Source organism: Trachinotus anak, unplaced genomic scaffold (assembly GCF_046630095.1).
Source record: "Trachinotus anak isolate AG129_WGS33_773 ecotype Australia unplaced genomic scaffold, CSIRO_AGI_Tana_v1 ptg000026l, whole genome shotgun sequence".
NCBI classification, from domain to species: Eukaryota; Metazoa; Chordata; class Actinopteri; order Carangiformes; family Carangidae; genus Trachinotus; species Trachinotus anak.
Window position 1 is genome coordinate 5,731,617 of NW_027273877.1, and position 27,311 is coordinate 5,758,927.

At 42.6% G+C, this 27,311-nt stretch overlaps 1 protein-coding gene across 3 annotated transcripts in view; it reads right to left on the reverse strand.

Moving 5' to 3' along the window:
* Positions 1–27,311, reverse strand: part of pard3ba (par-3 family cell polarity regulator beta a) — a 143,828-nt gene that overhangs the window by 107,960 nt on the left and 8,557 nt on the right. For all 3 annotated transcript variants that reach the window (XM_071464562.1, XM_071464563.1, XM_071464561.1), the window contains 2 exons: positions 9,569–9,743; positions 1,272–1,378 (listed from right to left, as the gene is read on the reverse strand). In XM_071464562.1, coding sequence (XP_071320663.1) covers positions 1,272–1,378; positions 9,569–9,743 — 282 coding nt within the window. The remainder of the gene's footprint in view (positions 1–1,271; positions 1,379–9,568; positions 9,744–27,311) is intronic.

Here is a 27,311-nt window from a genome sequence, read left to right on the forward strand (position 1 = left end):
TATGGAAATACTCAAGTAAACTGCAAGTACCTTAGAAAAGGAAATTAGAAATAAATGTTTAAAATAAAATGTGGTTTGAGGTGTTGACTCATTATCTCTCTCTCTATTATCATCACTGGGAACTGTGCTTTGTCATGATTTGTCAGTGTGTTGTTTATTAGCGGCATTCTGGATAATGTATGATCACATGTAGGGCTTGACATGCACAGATTAGTAGACAACGGGCCCCTAGGCAAGACCCACACACTGAAAGAAGACACAAAAAATGATTACAAATGATGCCGCTGCATGTGTTCCTCTTTGTAGTCCATTTGTTTCTCTTTGTAGTCTGATTTTAGATTCAAGCTTGAATGTTTTCATTTTATTTTATTCTTGTCTCACCCATTATAAACACTTTGTGCAAAGGGCAAACACTGAAGCGGTATTATTTGTGAATTTGGAAGGGATGTGGCAAAAGGTGCGTGGCACATACTTGACAAAGCACGCACATACACAAACAACTGTCATGAGATAGTGTAGGAATAATCATATTGTATATTTGAATATTAAGGACAGATTTTAAAATCCTACTACTTGTCTATGAAGCACTGGACAGTCTTGAGCCCAGACTCGATATAAAGCAGCCAGACCCCTCAGGTTCATCTGGGACAGGTTTACTCACTGTTCCCAGGATCAGAGTCAAGTGAGGTGAAGCTTCCTGAACACCTGAGGTCTGCTGGAATTATCAGCTCATTTAATTCAGGCCTTAAAACATTAGGTTTTGCTGCAGCGTACCAATAAATCACAAACGTAACATCTTTTTAATCTTGCGCCATGTTTGTATTTGCTTGTTTTTAATGTTTTATCACGGCAGCACTTCTTTCAAAATGGTGTCTTAAGTTTTCTACCTGATTTTATGCAAACCTGATATCTTTATTTATTCAAATGTGTTTTTATTGTCTTTAAATGCTATTTTAATGTCAACTTAATGTTCTACTTTAATGTATTTCCATGGCTATGTAAAGAATTTTGAATTGCCCTGTGTCTGAATAAAGTATTGCCATATATCACATAGTATGTGCACAATGGAAATAAGAACAATGACTGAACTGGGAAAATTTGGTGTCGTTTGAAAGGCCTCATTAAGAAATAGGATCCCTCAAAATTGCTTCCTACACGGAGCAGTTACACAGACAGACACACAAACCCCTCTCCATTTACGGCAGCAGATGAAAAACGCTATGAAACTGCTTTTTCCGTTTTTCCGTCTGCCTCTGTGACGCTGCGCTCACCGGTTCAGGAGATGCGTTCCTGTGGTCATCGGGTGGGGGCGTGGCTGTCTTCTCATGAGGCGGGGCTAAGGCAGAGTCGCTGCTGCTCCTCACCAGCAGAGGTGTATCTGCGACGAGAAAGATGAGGGTTAGAGATGGGGAGACGCAGAGGATGCATCTGCAATTGTCTTGTATTTGCCACACGGTTAAAAAGAAATCACATTTTATTTGATTCCTCAAGCTGCAAACACACTGAGGATGATTGGAGGAGATGGAGAGAGAAGAAGGGAGGAGGTGACAGAAGGGAACAGCTTTTTTTTTTTTTTCATCTTTTGGCAACTTTCACATTGAGCAGCTGGCCATCTTGCTGAAATGAGCATCAGGGAAGCTCAGAGGGTTAGACAGACCCCTGAGGCTCTCTCTAAAAACAACTGACACCAAAGCAAATTGTAGCAAAAAAATGTAGGATCTTTGTCGCCGGCTGAAGATAAACATTTATAAACAAAATAAAGGGAAAAAGATGGAGTAACTGACCCCTGGTTGAGCAAATTATAGACGCACAGGCAGGAGAAAATAGAAACTGAAAAATGAAGAGTGGTGTGAAATGTTTGAAATGAAGATCACTCCACTGTCACTGCATGATGAGACACTCCAACCCACTTTTGAGAGCTCAAATTTATTTTAGCATGACTCACAGACCCAGAGAGAGCTCCTCCAACCAGCCCCTCCTTCCAGCAATACGCCCAAAGCCCACATCCACCCACTGTGTACATTTTCATATGACCAGCTGTTGCCTCCATGCCCCTGAAAGCACACGCACTTACACACAGCCCAAGAGGTAACGCGGGCAGGTCTGAATCCACAATAAAACAATTGAAAAGAATCTAATTTGGGGCTTTGTGATGCCTCTTGCTTTTAATATCCAGCCCAAAGGGAGCAGGCTGGTATTTGTGGAGGCAGGGTGTTTTCACTTTTTACTCGAGAGAGAGGAGAAAGTAAAGACAGGGGAGAGTGAGATAAACAAAAAGAGAAAAAGAGAGCTGAGAGATAGTGACAGAGAGGGGGAGAGAGAGAGGGAGAAAACCTTGAAAACCGAGAGAAGCAGCAAGAGGAGGCAAACAAAATTCTCCTTCCTGTAATCAATCTCTCTTTGGAGGGTCAGTGACAGGGTCCTGGTCTAACGTGGTCAGAATAGAGAGAGCAGAGGAGGAGAACAAGTAGGGAAGAAGGAACTGGCAGGGGTCACAGTGTGTGTGTGTGTGTGTGTGTGTGTGTGTGTGTGTGTGTGTGTGTGTGTTTGTGGTTTGTGATTGTGGACATGAAAAATGGTCACTCCAACCAGCTCAGACATACACACAAATATCTTTTCTGCCTTAAACACTGAGAACCACATGTTCGGTCATTTGATGATGTGTTCAGGTTTTTGGTTTTTTTTTTATCATTTTTATCCATTATCCCACATCCCAGTCTCATCCTCCAGCTGCCTGTGTTTCACACTCTCTCCACCTGTAACAGTGATGCTGACTCACTCTCACATATATGAGGGAGGTGTCTTTTCCCGTTTTATTGAGGAAATCAACCCAATGTGGTTTAATTTATCCTACTGAGACAAGCAAGACTTTGTGTCGAAATGTTAGGCAGAAACACAGAAAGCAGTTTGATTTGCAGTAATGAAATGTGCTTTGATGTAACACAAAAAAGACACATATTCAGAGCAGACACACAACGCATAGGAAAATGGCACCAGAGAGCTCCAACTTATCAATGGTGTCTGCTTTCTCCGTCTGTTAATCTTGTGTGCATCTAAAATAGGTCAAAAACAAAAACTTTTCAAACATGTTAAATGAGTCTTTTGTTAAGGTGTGTTCAAACAACACAAAGTGAATTTTAGACGCATTCTTTGAGCGCTATTTCTGCTTCTTTACATTTTCCAGACTCGCACATGGTACAACTTTTACAACTTTCTGAGCGCCGTGGATAGAAAGCAGTAAAACTTAATGGCAGACTCTCTGCTCTCCCTCCTCCACCCACCTGTCTGCTGCATTCATGGAGAGCGAATGCAAACAAAAACCGATGCACACACTGAACAGAAAACGTGCATCAGGTTTTAAAAAAGGCGAACGCCAGCACAGTGCACTCTTGCAAATTTCTTTTCAGCCAGGTCTGTTATGTTAATATTTTCCCCACGTTATGGAAAACAGCTGACACCTGCTCTTTTATTCCTGAAACTACAAGGACAAAAGGTACGATACCTTTACTGCATTGCCAGCTGAGCTTAATGAGAGCGCTGTTACCACTGGATTTTAAATGGTGAACTGTGCACACTTACTTCCAAAATACAAATAATGGATTTTCAAAATGAGCTCTGGACAGAGGCGACATCACCTTGAATTTTGACGCCACACACGCACATACACACTACAACGTCCTACAGTGACCAAGGCCACTCCATGGTCACGGTCAGGGTCCATTACCCAGCGGTCAGCCCCATAAATCCTCCTCCATTTATCCATTTGAGTCAAATCGGCCTCCATCAATCCTCCCACCACTTAGACCCCAGAGCCGGGCCCATGTGAAGGAACCTCAGCTTTGACCTCTGACCTCTGTCGGGTCAAGCAGTGTCACTGAGGGTTAAGGGTATTGATGAGAGTGACAGTCAGAAGACTCTCAGGTCAGCCACAGTTCAGAGACTCATAAACAAGATTGCCTCAGAGGAATTCCTAATCAAAGGTGACTGAGCTTTAGTATCGAACCAGCACATTTAGGGAACGGACCTTGCTCGTTGCTTGTGGTGAACAATCCCCACTACAAGGGGAGGGATTATTAAACAGATGGACTGTGTTTGCATCTCTCTCCCATATCAATATGAGTTCAGGTCCACTTTCTATTACTTAATTAGCTAATGTGGCTGGTAAACACCACAGGCTGCTGCAGGTTTCATTTGATCATAGCATGGATTAAACAGCCAAATGTGCTCTTCTGGTAGAATTAAACTTGTAGAAGGATCGGTGACGGCACCAGCCTCCCTGTGATTAAATAAATCCTACCTGATTCTAGTAGCTTCATTCAGAGCCTATATATTTCAGCAGCAGCAGATCCAAAAAAATGTCTATGATTAAATTTATAAAATATGAACTAGAAAAGTTATAAGATGATCACTGCACAGCCTTTTAATTTCTAGTGCTCATAAATCTCTATTATATTTACTGAAACTAATGTGATGAGATGTAACATTGAAATATTACATAACATTGCATGAGAGATTTCCTTGGATAAGATTATCTCTGGTGAAAAAAGCTGGCGTTAAGGTCAGAGTCATTATTTATGAAAACACAGTCATTAGAGACACTTCTATTGCAGACAGAATGTGAGCCTTAAAAAGAAAATATTTCACTTCTACTGTGAAGAAATCATTTACTTTAAATCTAAAATTGCTATTTGACCAAATAGTTTCTGATCTAAAAAAAAAGGTGCTTGCATTTGATCAGATGATTAAAATGAAATCAAAACCCTCTGTAGAAGTTATGGAGAGACTAGCTTGCTCTTATCCCAAAGCAGCAGCGTGGCATCTGCAGCCCTCAGGAGTTGAACATCACTTGTGCCCTCTGTGCAATTTGAGTTTTCATTTATTTTAAGATCACAGACATTTTCTGACTTTAACGTGCAGCCTCCTGCCAGAAGGGAGGAGAAGAGGTGGAAGCACTAAAACTCTGGATGTATTTTAGGTTAGCTAATTTAATGCAAGTGTGCGCCCATAACCACAAGGTCCCCTGCAACTTTAAATAGACCCCACCCACCAAACTCATCTGAGTGACCACTTCAATGCCAGAAAGAAACAAATGGTAACACATTGAAACACACCCAAGTTATGTTCTCCACTTATCTTTCCCTTGAGATTTGTGTATTTGGAGAGACCTGGAGAGGCCTTGTGAACTTTGCCAGCTCTGTGTTTATCTGCCTCCGACTCTCCATCTGTGGCTCTCTGCCTAACTAGGCTGCTTATGCAATTCTGGGAACACAGTGGTTTATTTTAAGAATTTCCTCTTGTTTTCACTTCTGTGAAACTTCTGTAACGCTGCAGTGCTAGTTCACTGCCAGGGCAGGATGAAAACAAGGATGCATCATGTTTCTGGCTGAATGTGTTTGACTGTGTGCGTGTGTGTGCATGTGCCTTTGAGTTTGCATGTGCATGCATGCATGTATAGTTTGTGTGCTATATGTGTATTTATTACCAACAGAGACTGTGCTTTGCGTCTATGTGTATTTATATTTATCTGTGTGTGTGTGTGTGTTTTCATGCCATGGGCCAGGGTGGTCTTGTTTCTCTGGCAATCGATTCAGCAGCTCAGGCTCAGGCTGCTCATGGGATGATGCGATAAGGACTCTCTTCCTAGAAGTGTGTGCGTGTGTGCGTGTGTGTGTGTGCGTGTGTGCGTGTGTGCGTGTGTGTGTCAGTGTAGCAGCAGATCAATGCAGGTCTAATCATCCCACTGGGGCAGTGTGAAGTCCAATCACCCTGTTCAAACAAGCGGCCCGAGCTGACACACAAACACTTTGATGCCTGACTGATTACTGAATGACTTCTTGTCCCGTCCGCCACCACTCAGTGTGACTACATGCACACTATAACCAGATTATTGTGAATAATCAGATTAAGGTAATAGTGTGATTAAAGTATTCACATGGTTTGCAGTAACCTAATTTCCCCAGAACCCCAGTTTACACGATTTGTTGATAAATGGGTTAATTACTGAAAGGATGCGTCATAGCAATGTGACACTTATTATTATTATTATTATCCCACAGCTGCCAGCCACACTGTATCTGGTTAACTATCACTTTCATTTGCACGTTTGCACAACATTGCAATAGTACAGTTAGAACAGGTTACATCTACTCACTGTTTCAACTGTCTGAGACCACTTTCCCATGTGAGAGCTAGACTAAAATATTCTGCCAGCCTGCGCTGCCTTCATGTAATCTTGTTTATCCCTGTGGGCAGTGTGCTGTTTTCACTCCCTTCCACTAATGGCACTGTCACTACATGTCTCAGTTTGTCACACACTGTCATTTGCAGGACAAGTTAGGCTACTTAGAAATCATTTTGGCATGTCAGTGTTACTGTACAAGGACTTGTAGCAGATGTTTGTACATGAACAGAGGAGAGTAGCAGTGTTCCAGGGATATAATGTGCTTTAGTCATGTCCAAAAGGTATTGATAGTGTAAAACAAAAGAGCTAATTTTCATGTATTGTGTCATTCCTTTAGCTTTTTCTTATTTCAGTTGGTTAAAATTAGGTTTGGACCTCCCATCATGCTTTAGGTGATGCAAACAGGGAGTAGAGTACAAGGAGTCAATGAGTTAGCTGTAAGCTTTTTTCACCTATATTTCTTTACATGTTGTTAAATCTGCACCACAGAGAGTCGTCCTGAATTAATAAATTCCTGTGTGCACTGCACAGACAACAATCGCACACACTACCTCTGATACTGAAGAACAAGTCTTCATCAGCTATTCATCAGGCAAGATCTGAAGCACCTTTATTTATAGGATTTCAAAGGGAATTAATGAATGTTTGTTTGCATTCTGTGCATGAAGTTCTGTGCCTTCTGATTTGACTGAGAAGAAGAATTATTAGCATGCATGACAGCTAATCATACATGTTTGACTGTGTACATCCCATCACTTTCTCCCGGGTTCCAACAGATGATGTTATTACAAACGGTCCATATACTAGATGTGATGTAACACCAAGTTAACAACTAATCTTGTTACAGCAAAAAGGAGCGCAAACACACACAGACACACACTCCCCTGCAGTGGATAGGTGACTGCTTTGGGTTGTTTAACTTGCATGCTGCGGTTCTTTTGTCATATTGTGTGTGTGTGTGTGTGTGTGTGTGTGTGTGTGTGTGTGTGTGTGCGCGCGCATATGTCCGGATGACAAAAGCGGCCTTATTGCATCAGTCTGGCTCAATATGAGGGGCGTCACAGGGTCACGTCATAACTAAGTTAGTCAGGGTTCAACAGGGCTGGAGAGCAGGTTTGGGGGTGGGGGTAGCAAGAGGTCCCACTGGGTTAAAAACAGGGTGGAGCGGGTGTGTATGTGTGGGGTGGGGGGGGGCTGGAATTAGTCCATTCATGCTCGGCTGGACCCTGGGCATGCTAACAGGCTACAGTGCTAATCTAGTTAGAGGTGGAAGCCATGCAGAGACTGTGAGAGCAGGGCAGGATGGGAGGGTGGGGGTACAGGGGATATCTGGTGGGGGTGGAGGGTGATGGGTCAGGGTCTCGGGGGCCGGGTGGTGAGCCTGTGGATGGCAGGTGGTTGAAGCTGAATAGTTAAGTAGGCAGGAGATGGCTGGCTGGAGTGGAGAGGGGGCAGATGATGGGGAAGAGGGCAAAAGTGGGCAGAGGGAGAGCGATGGCAAAGGACAGGTGTGTGTGTGTATTGGGGGGGATATCACACTGTTTCTCTACAGCCAGCAGATGGAGAGAGGAAAATGACAGGGGTCCAGTGATTAGACCCCTGTTAGATTTATCTTTCACTTGGGCTCTTGTCATCCACAACCTAATCAATGCAGGACTCTGGAATAGAAAAGGACGACATGCACACATACAGATCCTGCTCTAGATTACTTACAGCTGAATGTATCTGCAGTCAGAGCAGACTGTAGCCCAGACAGAGCAGAGATTTCCCCAGAGGCTGCCTAAGGCTTCTGACTGACTAGTCTTGTGATGATGTCTCCCTCTGGAGATGCACCATGACCCACTAACTTGTTCACTCTATTTCCTGACTGCGTAAAAAGTAAAAATACCATTCCTGTCTCACTTAAAAGCTGCATTTTTATATCATCATCTGCACACACACACTGTTTGTCAAACTGTCACTCTCACTTACCTCTTAGTATCTGTTCTGTTGAGCTGACATTGATCGAATTACTCAACCACTAACAAGCTTTTTTTCCCTCTAGCCTCTGACTCCACAAGCAAACACAGAATCTAAACAAGGATAATTAATATCTGTACATTTATAAACTATAATATTTGTATTTGTGACATACAGTATATTCACACATTGTGGAATGACTCACCTCACAAACAGAAACTGCTTGACATTGGAATTTTCTGCTTTTCTGCTGTTGCTCCAACATCACTCTGGATATGAGCAACAGCTAAATACCAAAAATATAAATGCAAAAGCAAAGCAAACATAGAACAGGAGGAGGCGGCTTTAAAAAGGAGAGAGAGTATAAGGAGGAGAGAAATATGAGACTGTTGAGCGTGTTGGTGGATAAGAAGGGAAACAGAGAAGAGGGTAAAAAACCTTTGCATCTTAAAAAAAATCTGCTTTTCAGTGCTGTTTCTCACAGTCTGTTCCTCAAACTGGTGACCAAACATTTCTGAAATCAGGAGTTTGACATAATTTCACTTTCCACAAAAAAAAAAATCTTTTTTTCTGCCATCTACTTTTCTACCAAATTCATTAGTCATCACTCTCTTCCCTCTCCTGTCTGTCTGCCTCAGGTCTCACTGCACTGTCATGGCTCGGCTGTCTCACTGTCACAGAGACAATGATTGGCTGCACAGCACATAAATCCATCACTTTAATGGTGCACAGGGGGAAGCTTTTGTCAGTAGGAAGAAGACAGACAAACTCAAGGAGCAGCGTGGATCTTATTAATATCACATTCATCATGTTGTTCACCGAAATACTTTAACGTCCCTGTCAAATACCCCTCACAAAGCGTGATGAATATATATATATATATATATTCATCACGCTTTGTGAGGGGTATTAAGTATATGTATATATACTTAACTCTCTGTACATAAAAGGACCCTGAAGCGCTGCCCTGGTGGCTCTTAGTCTGAATAACGTGTAAACTAACTAACAAGAACAAACTAAGTACATTGAGGACAACAGGAGAGAACGCTGCGTCAACACTGCAGCTGTTTTCACACGCCATGAAGTTACTAGCAGAAATCTCTTTTTACACAGTAGGTTCAGGTTACAGCTGTTCCATAAATGTATTTTCTGATTCTCTCTCTCACGTACTGTCACACACCCACATACACACACACACACACGCAAATCTCCTGTGGTTGCACCAACATTGACTTTCTCACACATAAAAAATGTGAAAGTGTTGATTGAGCGTTGCTTGGCTGTTGGAAATTTTTTGCAAGAAACTTCTCTCACATTTAAAACCGCAACTTGTTGTACACAACAGAATATTTCCTATTAGAGCTGGGATATGAATTCTAATCATTTAAAATCATAAATGTGAGGAGAACATGTTCAGATCTGACATACTGGCTTTGAGGACGGCCTCGTTGACTTCAATCTCCCCTCTGGTTGGCTCCTGGTACTGCAGGTGGGGGTAGTAGTGCAGTGGTTCAGGGCTGGGGGCGGCACTGGAGTAGCCAGACAGGTTTTCTCTGGGGCTGTCCGTCCTCCCGCGCTGGACTTCGTCGAACACAGCGACCAGCTGCAAGAGAAACGCACAGAGTCAAAACATGGCGTGCACGTGACCTGAAATGAAGCAGATTTCCTCAAGATAAGCGTGACAGTCGGAACGATGTGATTACTGGCATATGGACAAGCTGGAAGCACGCCGCCAGGTTATATAGCGTCTCCACTGTGCCATGATCACAGTGAAGCTTTTATGTGATTTATCTTGCCAACAGTGGGGAAGCAACCACCGCCATTCTGCCAAGTGTGTGTGTGTGTGTGTGTGGAAAGCAAACAGAGCTGGATTCTCAGCTCATTCACAGCTCATCTCCCTCTCACAGTGCATAACACACCAGCAGATGCCACTTCAGTGACACAACAGCTTATTTCTTTCTGAACAAAGTAGAAAAATCTGACCGGCGATGGAGCTGCGGGCCGGTTCAGAGGAGCGGACACACACGGCAAGGCCGGGCGAGGTGTGTATGTATGAAATTAGCAGTCAAATGAGATCTGACACGAGAATGAGAAGCTGTCAAACACAATGACACGGCTGCCAGAATGAGACGGCGGGAAGAGACGGGGGCGGCCAAACGAACAGGGGATGGAGGGCAGCAGAACGACAAACAATCCTAATTGAGACAGGGACATGATGGCAGATACAGCGCATGTGTGTGTGTGTGTGTGTGTGTGTGTGTGTGTGTGTGTGTGTGTGTGTGTGTGTGTCTGTGTGTGTGTGTGTGTGTGTGTTTTCACTTCGGGGCCGTGCCATCACAGCTACGTGGTTTGATAAATGGGCGCGTGGCGGCGTGACGCTCTCATTAGACGATACTGGCGAAGGAAATGACCACTTAATGAAAAGCAATAACCGCAATGGAACGAGGGATGGAAATAAAACAACAGATGAGTGGAGGGCGTCAATTAACAACAAAGGAGTGTGGGAGCTGAGTGTGTGTGATTTTATGTGTGTGTAAACAATAAGCATGGGGGAGGCGGCAAGATATGCATCATCCATCACACCGTGACGCCGCCTCTCACCTCAACCTCCCGTGATTCAATATCCTCATGACACCTGGCCAATGCCATGCAAAGGAGACACACCTACTGCATGAGTGTGTGTGTGTGTGTGTGTGTGTGCATTAGAGAGAGTGAGTGAGAGAAAAGATGAGGAATCGAGGGGCTGGCAGATGCAGAGAAGAGTGAGAAAAGAAAAGACCGAAAGCCAGGAAAACAATCTGATTGCGCCGCTTGATGGATGCTTCTCGAGCTCTTTCTCTCTTCTTTATCTGCTTTCCTCGTTCTCTTCTTATCTCCCTCCCTCACGAGCCTCCGTCTCTTTCTCCAAACTCGCTGACAGCATCAATCAAGGAAGTAGTCTCGGAGCGTAATGTGATGCATGCGCGCACGCGCACACACACACACACACACACCGACGTGTGGGCGCGTGCGAAGACACCTCGTCTAGCTACCCTCAAAAAAAAAAAAATTTATTCGTTTTGAACAACAACAACTTCTTTTAATGTGTGGAGAGTGGGGGGAGTGGGATGGGAGGAGGAGGAGGGGGTCGGGGTGATGATTTGCTTTTCCGGAGTTTATTTTTTATGGCTGACACCGGCGGGGAGCGATGCTGATGAGGGCCGCCCTGCTGCTTCCACTCATCACTCAATCAAACACAAAGTATCAACAAAATGAATCATGTATTACTTAATTTAGAACAAGCACTGTATCACACCATGAGGACTTTTATTGATCATACACTTTGTCACCCATCATCCTAACCCATCGGATCAAAGCTCCATCTGATCAAGGGCCTTTGCATTTACTCCAAAATCTTACAAATAAAACACACAAACAAAACTCTTTAAATCAAATATTAAACTTGTACATGTTAAATGGGCCCAGGCTCATGCAGAGTAACAGGGTGCCAGCTGATAGCAGATGGGTGCTGATGAGGGTCAAACTGAGGTGAGAAAAAGTGTGTCAGTGTTATAAAAAGCTGATGGCAAACCTTCACTGATTCCATCACTTCAGTGTGTTTCTTTAGAGAAGTGACCAAAACTTTTCATATTGTAAGACCAGCTGTGTTCAGTGTACTACTAATGATTCTCCACACCTCATTATGTTCACGCTACCAGTTGGCTGTTCCCTTGCACAGGAGACAAAAAAAAAATCATTAACACTGTGAAATAGCAGCAGAGGAATCCTGGGAAAGGCTCGCTTTTCAAAAGCACAAAGTGGTTTGAAATTCAGTCCTTCAAATGCAGCACCGACGCACTCGTCTGGAGGACCCTGTGCCCCGGGATGAAAAATAACAACACCTTGAGTGCTTCACAGTGTGTTTTCTTAACGCACAGGCTCCTCTCGGTCCCCCCTGACTGCGATTAGTATTCTGGAAAACAAATCGCCTTATTTTCCCCACTGTGTCCGTGGGGGGATATTGATATGGACCAGGGGAGCCTGCATGTCAACTACTGCTGAATAATGTGACCCCTTTCTCTCATTACCATAACACACACAAACTACACGCACACACACACACATTCGCAAACACACACTGATACCTGTGCCAAATACAAATGGCTGAACCCTGTATATTGTCATGTTATGATCGTCTGTAAATCATGATGCGGCACGTGTTTCCGACGTGACCAGAGTAGCTGGAAGGACTGTGTGTGTGTGTGTGTATGTGTGTGTGTGTCACAGAGCCAAAGCGATTATCATGACATACATGAAAGCCATATAAAATACCAATGCGTGAAGCAGAGAGAGATAAACACTGTGTCTGTGAGTATTCTTGTCCATACACACTGCCTGGAGCAGCGAGTTATAAAGTGTCGCAGTATATGTGGCCCACAGCTGACAAATGCACTTATTTTCACTCAATTTCATAGAAAGGCAAGAATACACCAGCGCCCACATATCCTATAGTACTGTAACACTTCATCTGGCTTTATTTTGATTAACTGATGCTCTTATCCAGATTGCACCAAACTGTTTCACAGTGAAGCCTTTTGTTTTAACCACTTCACATCAACTTAGAGAAGATTTAAAACACTCAAATGGAAGTAAACTACATTTCCAAGAATGCATTTCAACAACCATTTGAGGAGAGGAGTAAACACAGTGCATTAAGTACATGCAAGAGAGAAAACGGTGTATGTATTATATTATAATAAAAGTATGACTAGAAGAATTCAGTATCTCGGCTTCTTACAGGATCATTTCTAATATATTTGTTGAGCATCAAAATGAAGAGAGGGAACCAGAAATAGAAAAACGTCCTCTGACAACAACAACAGACACTTATCACTGAGACATCAGGCAGCTGATGGAGTTTAGCTCAACTGTTGTAACGGCTTGACTTGTCATAGAAGATAAAGCACACAAACAGATTCACGTCATTTATGATGTTGTCCCAGTAAGCCAGCATAATAGCAGGGGCCCCTGGAACTGGTGTAACTAAATGGAACGCAGCCACCAGTAAAAGTCCGTGACCACTGGTGGGAATATGAAGCAATGTTTTTATGAGTGGGTCCTGTTTTGTTTGTGTTGTGCATGCATGAGCACACAGGCATTCCTGCTGCCTTTTCTTTTTTTTCACAATAAATAAATAAATAAATAAAAGTTACTATTTCTCACACTATAAACCTTTTCACAGCAGACATGGTGGCATCCTGGGAAAAACACAGTTGTGATTAATCACATTAAAAACATTGAGATGAGCTTGTTTCAGGCTGCAGTAGGTACGTTAATCAGAATTACTGCCTCGTGGTTGTATTCCTCCTCCAACCACTAACGTTGCATTTTACACTAATGTCTGTCCAGACTTGTGTAATATATGTAGTGAAGACTTTGAAGAAATTCAGTAAAAGGTGTTAAGTGTGCACTATTATAATTAGCATATGAATGCTTCACTTATGACCCTAAAAAATATAAATAAATCAGGAATCAGGCAAAGTAAAACCAGCAAAACCAACTGCAAACAGCTGATGTCAAACTGTCACAGTATCACCATCACTGTTAATTATGTAGAAGTTTGTATCCCCATGTTCAATCAAGACACACTGGTTATTAAAACTGATTCTTTCTCAGACGGCAGCCATAGTTCAACAACAGCAACCTGACCAGTGAAGTGACCTTGTGCAGGAAACTGACCTCTGCAGTATCTAAGCGTGACCTTTGACCTCCCTGTTACAAGAGGGCAAGAGAAAGCGGGATTTCTTCCCTGCAATCAATAAACGTACGCGTTATTATGATTATTGCTTCTTGCCAACAGCCAATCAGATCCAGAGTTTAAATGCATCATGGTTGCTGTTTTTGAATTTTTAATGATGGGGATATGAAATGATCCCAGCCGCTGTAAACAGTGTATGGTGTTTACATGTTGCAATTCACAGATGGAGCAGTTGAGAGTTTTTAATAATTGATGTACTTGCTAAGAATTAATCAGCCAAATGCAGCACGTCCTGTTAGGAACACACAAGGAAAATACACACACACATACTCATACACACACACACACATGCAATCAGGGATGTTCACATACTGCATTATCTAGAAATGCACACCATAAAAAAACATAACTGTGGACACAATCTCAGACACACACATGCACACACACACACACACACTTCACAGTTAGAGGATGAACAGTGCCACCTTGCTTTAGTCAAACACTACTGCATGCTTGTACCACTGAAGCCTCTGGCCTTTACATAAGCATCAGCAACACACACACACAAACACAATGGCACAAACAAACATACACACTTCCCTATTTCATCCACTGGTTCTAATCAACCCATTTTTCTTCTCCTCTCTCGTCTCTGCCTAACACTGCTGTGTGTGTGTGTGTGTGTAGCACGAGTGTATTGAGATGCTTTGCTTTTGTGCTGTTGTCATTTATCTTACGACTGCCCCCCTTTTCTCCGTTCTCTCCCTCTCATGCTATTCTTCATTCTTTCTTTGAACGAGAGATGCATAATTCAGAAGGAGAGCGCGGCATCCTGACAGTAGTATGGTAACCCAATCATCTCTCTCACACACACACACACACACACACACACATACACACACACACACAGGCACTCGTACATACAGTACACACATGCACACAGAGAGAGCTTCTGACTCACACACAGACACTTTCTTCACTAAAGTACAGGTTTACACAGACTATTTTGGACATCTGTTTTTTCAAGCACTAAAATGTGAATCACAGAGAATAAACCTCCCACTCGACTGACTGCAGAAAATGAAAGCCTGCACTACCTGACAATTTGGCTCGGTGTATACATTCGTGATCACGCCGCAGCTGAAAGGATTCAAGACTGCAGTTTAGGGTCAACTGATGGAACTGCGCACAAAAAAGCAAATACTTTCTCCGCGTGGCTCCTAACTGTGCATTTGTGTACCTGCTGTTGTTTTTCATTCTCCCTGTCGCGAGGCGCCTGAGGTGCGAAGATTCTGGGAAGGCGAGCGTTCGCAAACAGTGACAGAAACTTCCCTTCCATGTGTGAATTGGAATCTGCTCAACAAAGAGCAGACATGATGTGTAGAGAATGAGTTTCTCCGTGGCTGTAAAGCGTGATGAATATACACAGTGCGCAGGTACAGACGGGTGAAGCTAAGTATCTCACCCTGACTGAGAAATTTGGCTCTTGATATCCGTGGCATCATGTGAGAAATGGCAATCAATTTCAAACCAGACGTAGACACTTACTTGCCCTCTTAAATCAACTGGCAGGTAATTGTAATTAGTGATACTCTTCAGTGATGTTCAGGTTACAGCCGCAGGTTGGACAATCTGAGAAACATGTTTCATTATATGTATGTGCCAAGTTCAATTTATAACAGCAGACATATCATGATGAACTCTGATTATTTTTGTTTAAATACTGTGTGTGCTTTCCATCATGACCTTGACATTTCTAGTGTACTCACTGATTTACTCCATTTCCCAGAATGCCTCTGATGCCCATGAGGCTTCAGGATTGTTCATTCATTTCAAAAAAACTTGTTCAGCCAGAGTCACACGACCCACTGCACCTTTAAGTCAGGAAACTTTCTAACATTAGGCACATTTTATTTTGTCAAAGCTTTTTATTTAACCCTGATGTTTTCACTACTGGTATATTTTATAAACTTATAAAAAAAAAGGGGGTCAAAATTTTTTATATTCCACAAATCAGCTGCTGTATAGGTGTTAATATCATTGCCCATCTATTGTTCTTTCTTCAATTATTTTTTATTGGCACAACAGTGGTCAGATTTAACTATATTGAGTTTACACCTACTGAAATAACAAACACAATGTAGAACGTAAAAAATACAGAGGATATAACCTTTGTGGCCTTTGGTTCTGGCACAAGGGGAAGTTTTTATTGTCAGGAACAAGTGACATTTGTGGCCCTTTAATGTCTCGCTAATGTCAAGAGCATGGCATTGCATTCTGGTCTATTGAGGCAGTTGTCAGTGCAGAAATTAGGATCACTTTTCTTTGTTTTATTCTTTGTTTAACTCTGGCAGAAAGTTGATTTTGGAAAAAGAAACTTGCTGTCAACAGTTGAGATAATCAAAGCTGTTTGGAAACGTCTGGATGTGATGTGACTGTTTATGTTCAGGTAGTAATACTCAGGGTTATGAAAATACACCAAACAACAAACGACAGGTATCTTATATGAATGTACAGCTGTTTTTTCAGTGTTTGAAGTGACTCAGAAGAGATTTGACCTCTACTAATGGACAACAACAACAAACAAGGAAGCACCTACTCACCGTGCACATACTACAAACAAGGGTGCATGCAAACACCCAACATTGCATGTTGAAAAGCACATACTGTATAAACTCAGTACTGTATGAACTCAGCCCATACAAATACACACATTTTCAGGGCACTGTAGGGGCCATCTGAGGAATGTTTGGCCCGTGTTATTTAAACGAGTAGAAAATTGGTTGTATTACCGGTGAGAGCAGGGCTAATCCTACTTCTGTTCCTGCCTGAATCTATACAGCACACTACCAGATGTGGGGGATTACCTCTCAGGAACACACACACCTGGCTCTGGGCCTCCATGTATACACACACACACACACTCCCTGAGTGTGTGTTGCAGTGATTTGAGTGTGTAAGATTAGAGAAGCAACCACAAAGACACAAAGGAGGGCAAAGAGAGACACACACTGACTCCCACTCATGAACTGATGCACAATCCAACTTGTGTGCTGGTGTTAAGGGACTATAATGAATATATACAGTGACATCACTACTTCAACCTCTAAATCTCTCTCTCTGTTTGATGAGATGCCAGCAGCTCCAAACAGCAGCTAGTACTTCCACATTGAACATAACGTCTCTTTGATGCCTCTGACAGAATGAACACTAAACACAAACACACCAAAGTCACTTCCTCTGTCAGTCTAAGCATTCATGCAAATTTAGCAAAGGATGACCCAGAACCCATTCCGCTTCCAAAATGTAGAAATAGCAGAAAAATAGAAAACAATCATGTCGTTATCCAACCTCATTTCATTTCCAATCTCTCCACAGATATTATTCAATACGACAGGACACTAAACAAAATCAGAAGAAAGATATGAAAGGTTAAAGAGTATTTTCCAACTGTGTCAATCCAAAATTGCTTTTTGTGAACAAGCTTTTATTGTATTTTAACACCATTCACACAAATGTATGTTAATACAACTGACTCAACTATAGATGCAAAGGGGGAAACAATAAAAAATGCATATGAAAATTGCTGGTCAGGATCAGATCAGGATCAGATCAGGATCAGGGTAATATAATAAAAACATTATGGTCACATACCAGAAATGTGGATCCTGGTACTTTCTGGGAAGCTCCAGTGAGATTTTATCATTCACTCAGTCCATACTGGAGATTGTTGTATGCACTGAAACATTCAGGTGACACTACCATGCAACTACCAACTTTGAAATGCTGTTATTACTGTTATGACTTTCCAGATTCTTCAGTTACTTTCATGCTAAAAGTTCATATGTGTGGGAAAACGTTTTGTAAAAAACTAATTCAGCCAGCTAGAAGTGGCTCAATGAGACATGCAGACGTCCATTCACATATCAGAGCACTAACACAAACATTCAACTCTAGTCCTCCTATGCCACACACACATAAGCAAAATATAACTTAGCGAAGTTCTGGAGAAAAGAAAAATAACATGTTACTGATCAGGCATAGTGTCACAAAGGTACGACGGCTCTTTACGGCCCAGAGTCTGCGTCCACACACACATCTGTCGCATCAGCCACAGTGATGGAGTACATATGAGCCTACTGAGAGTATACACAACCAGTAACACACACACACATGCATACACAAAGCCAGCCACCAGCAGAGGTATTGCGGTGCTGGCTATGCTCAGTGACACGCCACATTATTATTTATGCACACTCATAAAGGGAGAGGGTAAACTCTTCATAAATCACACACGCCTGAGAGGCCGAGAGAGAGTGAGAGGGAGAGAGGGGAGGATGAGGAGAAGGAGGGATGTGGGTGACAGCAAAGCTCCAGGCCTCGTATTTCTCAGGCCGGCAACACAAATATCAAACCGGCTCGTTCATCACTCCTGCGGAGCAAACACATCTGCGGTGGTTACACTGGTCCTGCTCCACATCTGTGGACATGACACGCTGCCACACACACACACATTTCACTAACACCAACAAACAGGGGACGTGTGCTCCCTCTGCACACCCAAAGTTATAACCCCTTCTTCATAAATGTGCATAAATATGCACAAACACACACTCGAACACACATTCTCATGTACACGCAAACACAGATGGGAATCACACACGTTTTCCAAAAGTCAGAGCCAGAGACTAATATTCAGCTTTCTTTTCCCTGTGGCCGTCGCAGGGCCAGCTGCTCCCTCCGACAACCCTTCCTCCTCCTCCTCCTCCTCCATCTACCCCCCCCCCCCCCCTTCTTCCTCCCGGGATCTGACAGAGAAATAGAAAGAGTGATTAACTCAGAGCTGCGAGGCTGCCGCCCTCTCACCTGTGGCTCTCTCCTCCACAGGCTCCCCTCCCTCCTCCTCCTCTTCCCTCCATCTGCCCTCTCTTTAACATCATACTATACATCACCTCTTTCTTTCTACACCTCGCCTTTCTCTTTGTGCAGGCAGAGCTTTGAAGTTGTATATATGATGGTTTAAAGGGAAAATCTGTACTTTTCATTATTATTATTCATTAAATTATTAATAATTTACTGGTTTTCCACTGTGGCTGTGATGTAAATTCCTTCCTGTGATTTTCCATTTCTGGGTGCTTCCATCGCCTCAAAGTGCTATTCATCAGCTCAGATTACTTCTTTAGGGGTAAACAGTCTGCTTCCCACCACAGTCCAGCTTGCTCATATACAGTATAAATGAACTATACATTACTGACATTCAGTGCCGTTGCCATGGCGAGCCAACATCACTCACAGCCTGAAGGTGTTTGGGAGGAAAAAAAAAAACAAATCTTGTGTCCAGTTTTTTCTTACACCAATCAACATATGTGTTCCTTCTAACACGCACATCGGATAGTTATTGACTCAACAACATCAAAGCCTGGAGGGGATTTGTGCTGCATTTCACGTCTGCAAGCCCCACAAGTACAAAACACCACCTGACAGCACCATCCATCCTTATATATGAATGTCAGGAGGCTGAGAGTCCCACTACACAGTTACCTTTACAGTACCTTCAAGCTGAAAATAGATATGTAGTATATAATGTGTGGAGCGCTGCTCAGACTGTATAATTTTATAGAGCAATTTAATGAAGGACGCTGAGCTCATTAACTCCATGTATATCGGCTTCTAATTAACAATCAGTGCAAAACAGGCAAACAATTAGTTGATGAATCCTTTAGAAAATTTATAATAAAAGAAAACTATTTTCTTCTCTTTTCTTCTTTATAATTCAATTTTTATCCAGGTTTGTAATATTGCATTTACTACAGCCATAGATCTTTACACTTAAACAAGGAATTCAACAGACAAATAAGCTAAAAAAAAAAACATATACTGCATGTAACTTAAGTAAACATTTATCAACATAAAGCATAAAATTTAAGTGGTCATTATGCATCATTTTTCTAGAGCTCATTTCAAATCTAAACTCTACTTATGTGAGTGAAACAACCTCTCCTCCTTTACATACGTCCCTCCCATGTCCGATGCAGACTGGCTAATAATTCAAGTGGCCTATTCAGACACATTACCGCTCACAGAGTACCATTCATTAGGCCAATCAGTTAGGTGATGAGGGTGAGAGGCTGAAAAAAAATAAATAACGGCAATAATCGTGTGTTTGTCCATCAAAGCGTGTTTGAGTGTGTGCGACACAATGGACACAGATGTGGTTTCAGCTGTGTAATTGCACCAACAATCATTAAATATTTAACCCAAATGAGTTGGATTCACTATTACAAGCATTCATCTTCTTGTTGCTGTGAAAGTACACACTGATACACACACACACACGCACATGCACGCACACGTCCGGGAGTGTGACTTTCTGCTGATTTGAGTTATTAGCAGTTGGAGTGAGCAGAGTCCCAGTGAGCGGAGGGAAAACACCCCACACTTTCACACCCCCTCAGACAAACACACACATATACGGCAGTCTGGGGCAATGTCATCTAGGAAAACAGATGGCGTGAGGCTGGTTAGGTCAGAGAGTAGGTTTGCTGTAAACAAGCTGATCTATAATAGATCATTAACTGGATGTGATTAGCTCCTCTGCACGCTGCTGTGCCAAAATCACTGTTAACTGACAAAGCTAATACTGACAACAAACACAACACAAGCTGCAGCTTCACAACAAATATCAATGTGACTGTTTTCCATACACAAATTCATGTTTCCAGTCGTGAAGCTGCTGCAGTGGATTACACACATAATTTGACACACAAGCCCTGACAAAAACCGCCTCTTCCCCGTGTCTCATCATCACCTACCACACTGATTATACACATGGAGCGCAGTACCTCTCTGGCCTCGGTGCAGCCGCCCCCACCAAGGTCCCTCCTGCCAGACCACAGCAGGCACAGGCAGGTCAGGTTACAGCCTGACCGTCTCGCTCCATTAGGAGCTAATGGGTGGTGTGATGGTGACACAGAGGGCAACACAGTCTGTGTGATTAACAGAAGGAGAAGCACCAAAGGACAAGATCTGAGGGTGTGATGACCTAACGCGGCCTCTATAAGTCACACACACCTACGCAAAGAAAACAGAAACAGGCCTGATCCTAACTGAGTCCCAGTCTTTTGCTTCAGTGAACTGATAAATCACTTTGGAGAGGTGCCATCATTCAAAGTCACAAGGTAGAGCAATGGATCATCCAAAGGTATTAAAATTGCAAAGTGCAACTTTGTGAGAAAACTCAACATGCGTGCAGCTAAATGAAAAGACGCAGCAAGAATTATTTCTCCTTAAACCTTCCATGGGTTCCTCTCATCGTAATTACAATCAAACGGGGCTTGCTGAATGTGTGTGTGAGTGTGTGTGGGGGGTATTGTTAATTGAATATAATCAGATGAAGAACTGTTGTGATGCTCAGATTGGTGGGGGGTTGAATCAAGGTCGAGACTGATGAGATCTGATCAAATCAGCTCAAGTGACCGAATCCCGCCGGGCAAAACGTACAACAGCTCAGGTCTGATCTGATCTGATCTGATCTGCGGGCAACAGCCTGACACAGAGATAATCTAACTTTATTCAATATACTGTATGTTTACTGGAGATCTGAATATATTACTCTGTCACTGAAGTTCACAAGGATGCATAATAAACAAAGGAAACAGAAACACGTCTTCCTTCCATCCAACACTCATGGTAATGAAGTCCCAAGTCTTAACATTCATTTTTTAAAGAGGCTATAGTTTCTTGCTGGGAGTGGGTGGTGGTGATTGTTGTTTGACAAGAGCTTCGGCCATCACTGCGTTTACAAGACAAAAGGTTATAATAAAACCCTCTGAGCAGCACTACGTCTTCAGGGCAGATTGGAGACTACAGTGAGTCACGATCGGAAGAGAAATGGGCCGGGGCTAGCTGGTTAGCGTGCTAGCATAAGTAGAAGAAAAGACACTGGTGTTGCTTTCCTCTGCTGGAGACAGGTCTTGGTGAGTAAAGGAATGAAGTTTGATGCTGAACTTGCTAACATAAGTAAACAGTTGTTAATGCTAATGTTACCTTTGTAGCAATAGAAAAACTTACAAATGGCTCATGTGTGATGGCAGCATAACATGAACAAGATAGAAAAATCAAACTTCAAACAACGCATCAGAAATACTGACAACATTCTTGCAAAATGAACAAACGATATTTAGAAATATGATGTCACATGTTGACAACACTGGAGCCAAGAATGAAAAACTGAACCTTTAAACTGCACATTTAAAACACCCATTTTCTATGATGCAATTTAGTTTCAGACAATCATGTCTAAAATGTTCAACATGTCTGGAGCCTCCAGGTTTCAGCAAGGATGGCAACCTTACAAAATAAATTTCTTTTTAGTAAAAAAAAAAAAAAAAAAAAAGTAAGAAGAAAATCAATTAAGGAGACAAAAGCAGGAACATAATGACTGGCTACAGGTGAACTACAGCTGATTTATTTTATACCCGGGCCAAGTTCAGAATCCATACAACACTTCACTTCTAATTAATATTCAAATGTGGGAGACAGACAGGTAAGGACGTATGGATCCTGATTAGTATGTGAAGAGGATATAGATTATGATTAGGCTGCCGTGCATGTGACATTTTCTAATCAGAGCTCTTGAACCTCATGCTCCCGCTCATCACTGGCCATTCAGACAGTGTGCAGAGTTATGCGACTATTCAGATGCCAATCAAACGCAGCTCGCCGCGACGCTGAATGAGGGGAATGGAGGTGAGGGAGCGAGGTGTCACGGAGCGTCAAAGGCTAATCAGCACGTCTGCGCCTCGCAATCACGTCCCCATTCACTAAACTTATTCTCCAGCGGGTTAGCGCGTTTTAAGTAATGCCTTATTGTCGCCTGTCAGAGGGGCTGACATCTGACATGTAGTAAATGACTTCAGGCAAATCACCCGACATAACTAATATAACAAGAGAGTTCTACCAAGACTGGTGGAAATAAATTTACAGCAGCATTATTTAATTTTGAGTGTTCAGCTCTGAAGCTAAAGAACTAGCTTCAAATAGCACCATTGTGTGTCCACATTTGGCTCGTAATTGATTAAGTATACATGACTGATTTCAGTTTGTGTTGAGCTGGTGATGACCTACAAACACATGTTGAATGCGTTTCCTTCCCTATAAACCATTTCCTAAGCCAATTTTCTGAATATTTTAAGAAACTGATTGTTCACATCCATGTTAACATCAGCTAGTAGCAGCTTCAGAAGTTAGAAAGTTTTCATTACTAGTTCCAATTTAACTTTTTTTCATACCTTAGTTTGAGAAAATGTGATTTCCTACAAAACTTTCTTTAAATTTAACAAAGTCTCAAATCATAAATTTGCAGGAGTTTAAATTAAATTTCAATGTTTTTGAACAGAAAAGAAATTTCCAAATCTGACCAGACATTCAATGCCAGCTTTAGGTACTTTACCATTTTTCATACGGACACATTTTGGTCAAAGACTTATTTTCTTGCACATTACCAGCACCAGTGGTTGATCAGTGGTATAAAACAGCTGGCATACACCACACATTTCTACGAACATTTGTTAATATGAAACAGGCATCTTTGTGTGTCTTAATAGAGCAAGACACAAAGATTGAAATGATCCGACCTGACTGATGAGTCAGATGATCTGGTAGGTATGTAAGTAAGAAAGAAACTGGAACTGTTTGAGGTAATTACCAGTACATCGTTTGTCCACCAGTAACTGAGCACTAAAATCAATTTTTCAACTGTAGTTTATTCTGCTAATTACATATGAAGGTCACAAAATTCTTAAATAATCACTCTGAATGGCCTTAGGAAAAACAGAGCCAACATGTAAAAAGAAGTAAAAACTTTGCAGCTACATTTCTTCTCTTTTCATGACTTCATATATTTAAAAAACAGGGCTATCATGCATATCTGTTTAATCTGCAAACTGAAGTGTGTAAATGATTCCTTACATGTCCTGTAATTAAATGAGCTCATTATTCAAAGAAGTGTCAATGTCTCTTTAAAAGATAAGAGAAATGCTCATGACCACAGACCCACTTTAAATATCAGAACACATTTCCATGTGACCGATTCGTTTTTCGAGCCTTGCGTCCTCCGCTGTGACACGCAGGCAGAAAAGATGGATGATGGGAGATGGCCTCATAATCAAGCAGTTGACATTTCAGAGCAAGATCAGCTGGGATATGCAGCTTTACGATTTACATTCCAGCAACCAGAGACTGCACAGGAGGTTCATGGACGCCTTGTAGGCGTAGCGATTAAAAAGGGCGCTAATTAAAGAGAGATGGAGGAAATCATTCCAGTTTTTTTTTTTTTTTTTCATTAAATTTCCCATGAAATTAGATTTCTCATTGGCTGCACTGGATGGAAGGTTGAGTTTCTTATGTGTTTTTCCCCTTGAAAACAAGGTCTGTGTAGGGTAATGTGTGTGTGTGTGTGTGTGTGTGTGTGTGTGTGTGTGTGTGTGTGTGTGTGTGTGTGTGTGTGTGTGTGTGTGTGTGTTCGTGCACATGGAATGAGGAGTGACAGTCCACTTATGAGGAGACGTTATGCTCCCTGAGTTTAATTCTCATTCGGGAGGAGATCAGCGTGACAGGAGAGGACACTCACACATGTTAAACATCCAGATTTCAGCTGCGTGTGGGTGAAGCAGAGGAATGATGAGACACTCACAATCAAGCAGCATCTATATGGGGTCTCATTTGGACAAAGGACTCTGTTCACCAGACAACAGTATCTCTCCAAAATCTCAGCAGTATATGTAAAGTGTGTGGGAGTGCGTGTGTTTATATAGGAGGGCACATCAACTGGAAGCTGGTGTATAGCTTCTATGCAAATGGCATACTGGCCTTGGACAGCCTGCCAGACAACTCTTGTGTACCGTGGCGACATATGGGAGTAATGGTTGCAGCTAATGCAGGATCCCAAAGGACTGTGAAGGGGAGAGAGTGACAGTTGTGGTAGCTGTAAATGGGTGAATGCGTAGAGGTAAAGTACTACATCTGTTAATGACTGCTTTTGAAAAGAGGGAGAGGGAAGAGATGGAGGAGCGAGGATGAGATGTGGAACTAAAAAGGAAAGGAAAGGAAAGGAAAGGAAAGGAAAGGAAAGGAAAGGAAAGGAAAGGAAAGGAAATACTTTGGTACCAAATCGATGCCAAAATTCTGAAAACATGAGCGGTGACAGGTCATAACATCAGCTGGCTGGCTATCATCATATACCATTATTACCATATAACTGACTTTCTGAATTAATATCTTCACACAACCTGTCTGTCACCATATTAGTTAATTAATGCTTGCACACTGACTGTATGGAGGGTAGTGTGTGTGTGTGTGTGTGTATGAGAATTGAGAATTGTGGAATTTAAATGGTATTGGACGACCTAGAAAGGAAAGGAAATATGTTTTAGGCAGAATCAGTACCTGATAAACGGAGATGACGTAACATGTGTGAGTGAACAATAACCTAACTGAAAATGACAGACATGGACTGATGGAGGAGGAAGAGGATAAAGCAGGTTAACTTGTGTCCAAATTGCAGTGATTTGAGCAACACAGTGTGACAAAAGAGGCAGGAATCAAAAAGCTTTTGTGCCTTCCCACTTCTCCTCACCATTAACAAAGTAGTGGGGTGTTTGACAGGTCATTGACTCCGACCGCCATGACTCCAACTGTCATCTGAGAGCTGCAGGGCACACATGACACACCCACAGTAAAGGGTCACAGAAGAGGAAAGCTCCATAGAGTATAATTGACTGAACCGTGACCTGCAAAGGTCTCTTTATACTGTGGTCCTTTGTCTGGGTGTGCACTGTGTATACGTGGTCACACCTAGGCCGACACCCCACGGCCTTGGGTACATTCATCAGATTGATATTAATATTCATGAGGAGGCTGGTGGCCGGTGTCTCGAGATGGGGGGCTAATGAACAGTGTGTGTGTGTGTGTGTGTGTGTGTGTGTGTGTGTGTGTGTGTGTGTGTGTGTGTGTGTGTGTCGCTGTGTATGTGTGTGCGCACATGTCACAGATGCAGGGGGCAGAACTGTAATCAAATCACAGCCGCCCCCTCATCTCCGCCCTCATCAACCACCAGTGGCGCTACTTCCGTACAAGCTAATGCTACACTACTCGCTTTCCCGAGGTGGCGGGAACAGCAGAGATGTGTGTGTGTGTGTGTGTGTGTTTGTGCGACTCTGTGTGTGAGTGTTGAATAATAGTCAGGGACTGGCCCAGATAAAGAGGTCTGGACTTGCGGCTAAGCTAACCACTAGGCGTACAAATAGCTGCCCATTATCTCTCATTAGCATCCGTGGCTAACATAGGGCCCATGCTGTGCGGTGGAGGGCCCTCACAATGGGACCACTCCTGTATGATTGATGGTGAAACAGCATCAGCCACAATAACACAACGAAAAAAGAAAAGCACAAAAGATCTGTCGGCTGCGGCGAGGTAATAAAAACGTAGACAAACAAAAGGAATTCAGACTAATCAAGAATGCCAGGCACAGCTCATTAATCTACGAGAGACGATACTGTTTGGAAGCCCGGAGATAAGTCAGAATACTGGCACGTTGTGAGGATCATGTGCACTCGTCCTATTCCGTCTGCTATCTTTTCATCAGCGGCAAAAACAAAAGGATGAAATGAGAAGCGAGATGAAAGCGGGGAGGGCGTTCGGAGAATTGGGTGAGAGAAGAGAGGGTAAAGAAACAAGAAGGTAAATAGGACAGTTCCAGGTTCTAGTGTGGCGTATGCTCAGCAGAGCCCGTAATCACAAGAAGCGCCGCGGCTTGGAAAAATACGTCACAGATACTTGTCAGTGACAGAATTTGATCAAGAGTGGGATTTGATCTGTGACACCTCATCATCATCACTTTGAGGACGCTGAGAGGAAGCAGGTTTAGGTTGGAAAATGAGTCATTAAAATCTATGACTCACCCTCTTAGGCACAAATAAGACGAAGATCTTATGATTATAATTCCATCATCCGGGAAAATGAGGCCTCTGTTCCCTGTGATTGCAAAAACATTTTTTTCCCCGCCGTTGAAGAGTTTATGCATCTATTATTTAGCTCTGTCCCCTTTTTCACAGAGTATTTTGCCAAACTTGCAGTTGGCGTGATGCTGCACGCGCATGTACACACACACACACACACACACACACACACACACACACACACACACACACACACACACACACACACACACACACAGACACACACTCTATTGTTCATGCAGCCTAAAACACCAATTGTTATTGCGTGGTACAGGGTCGGCTGAATATTCCATTTCCATTTCATTTGGTCTTCTTGCTGACTAAGAGTTGGTAATTCATCATTCGTCTGCACCAGGGGCTTATGAATATGGATTCCGGGCAGTTTATTAGCACATCTTAGGAATGCATTATGGGAAAT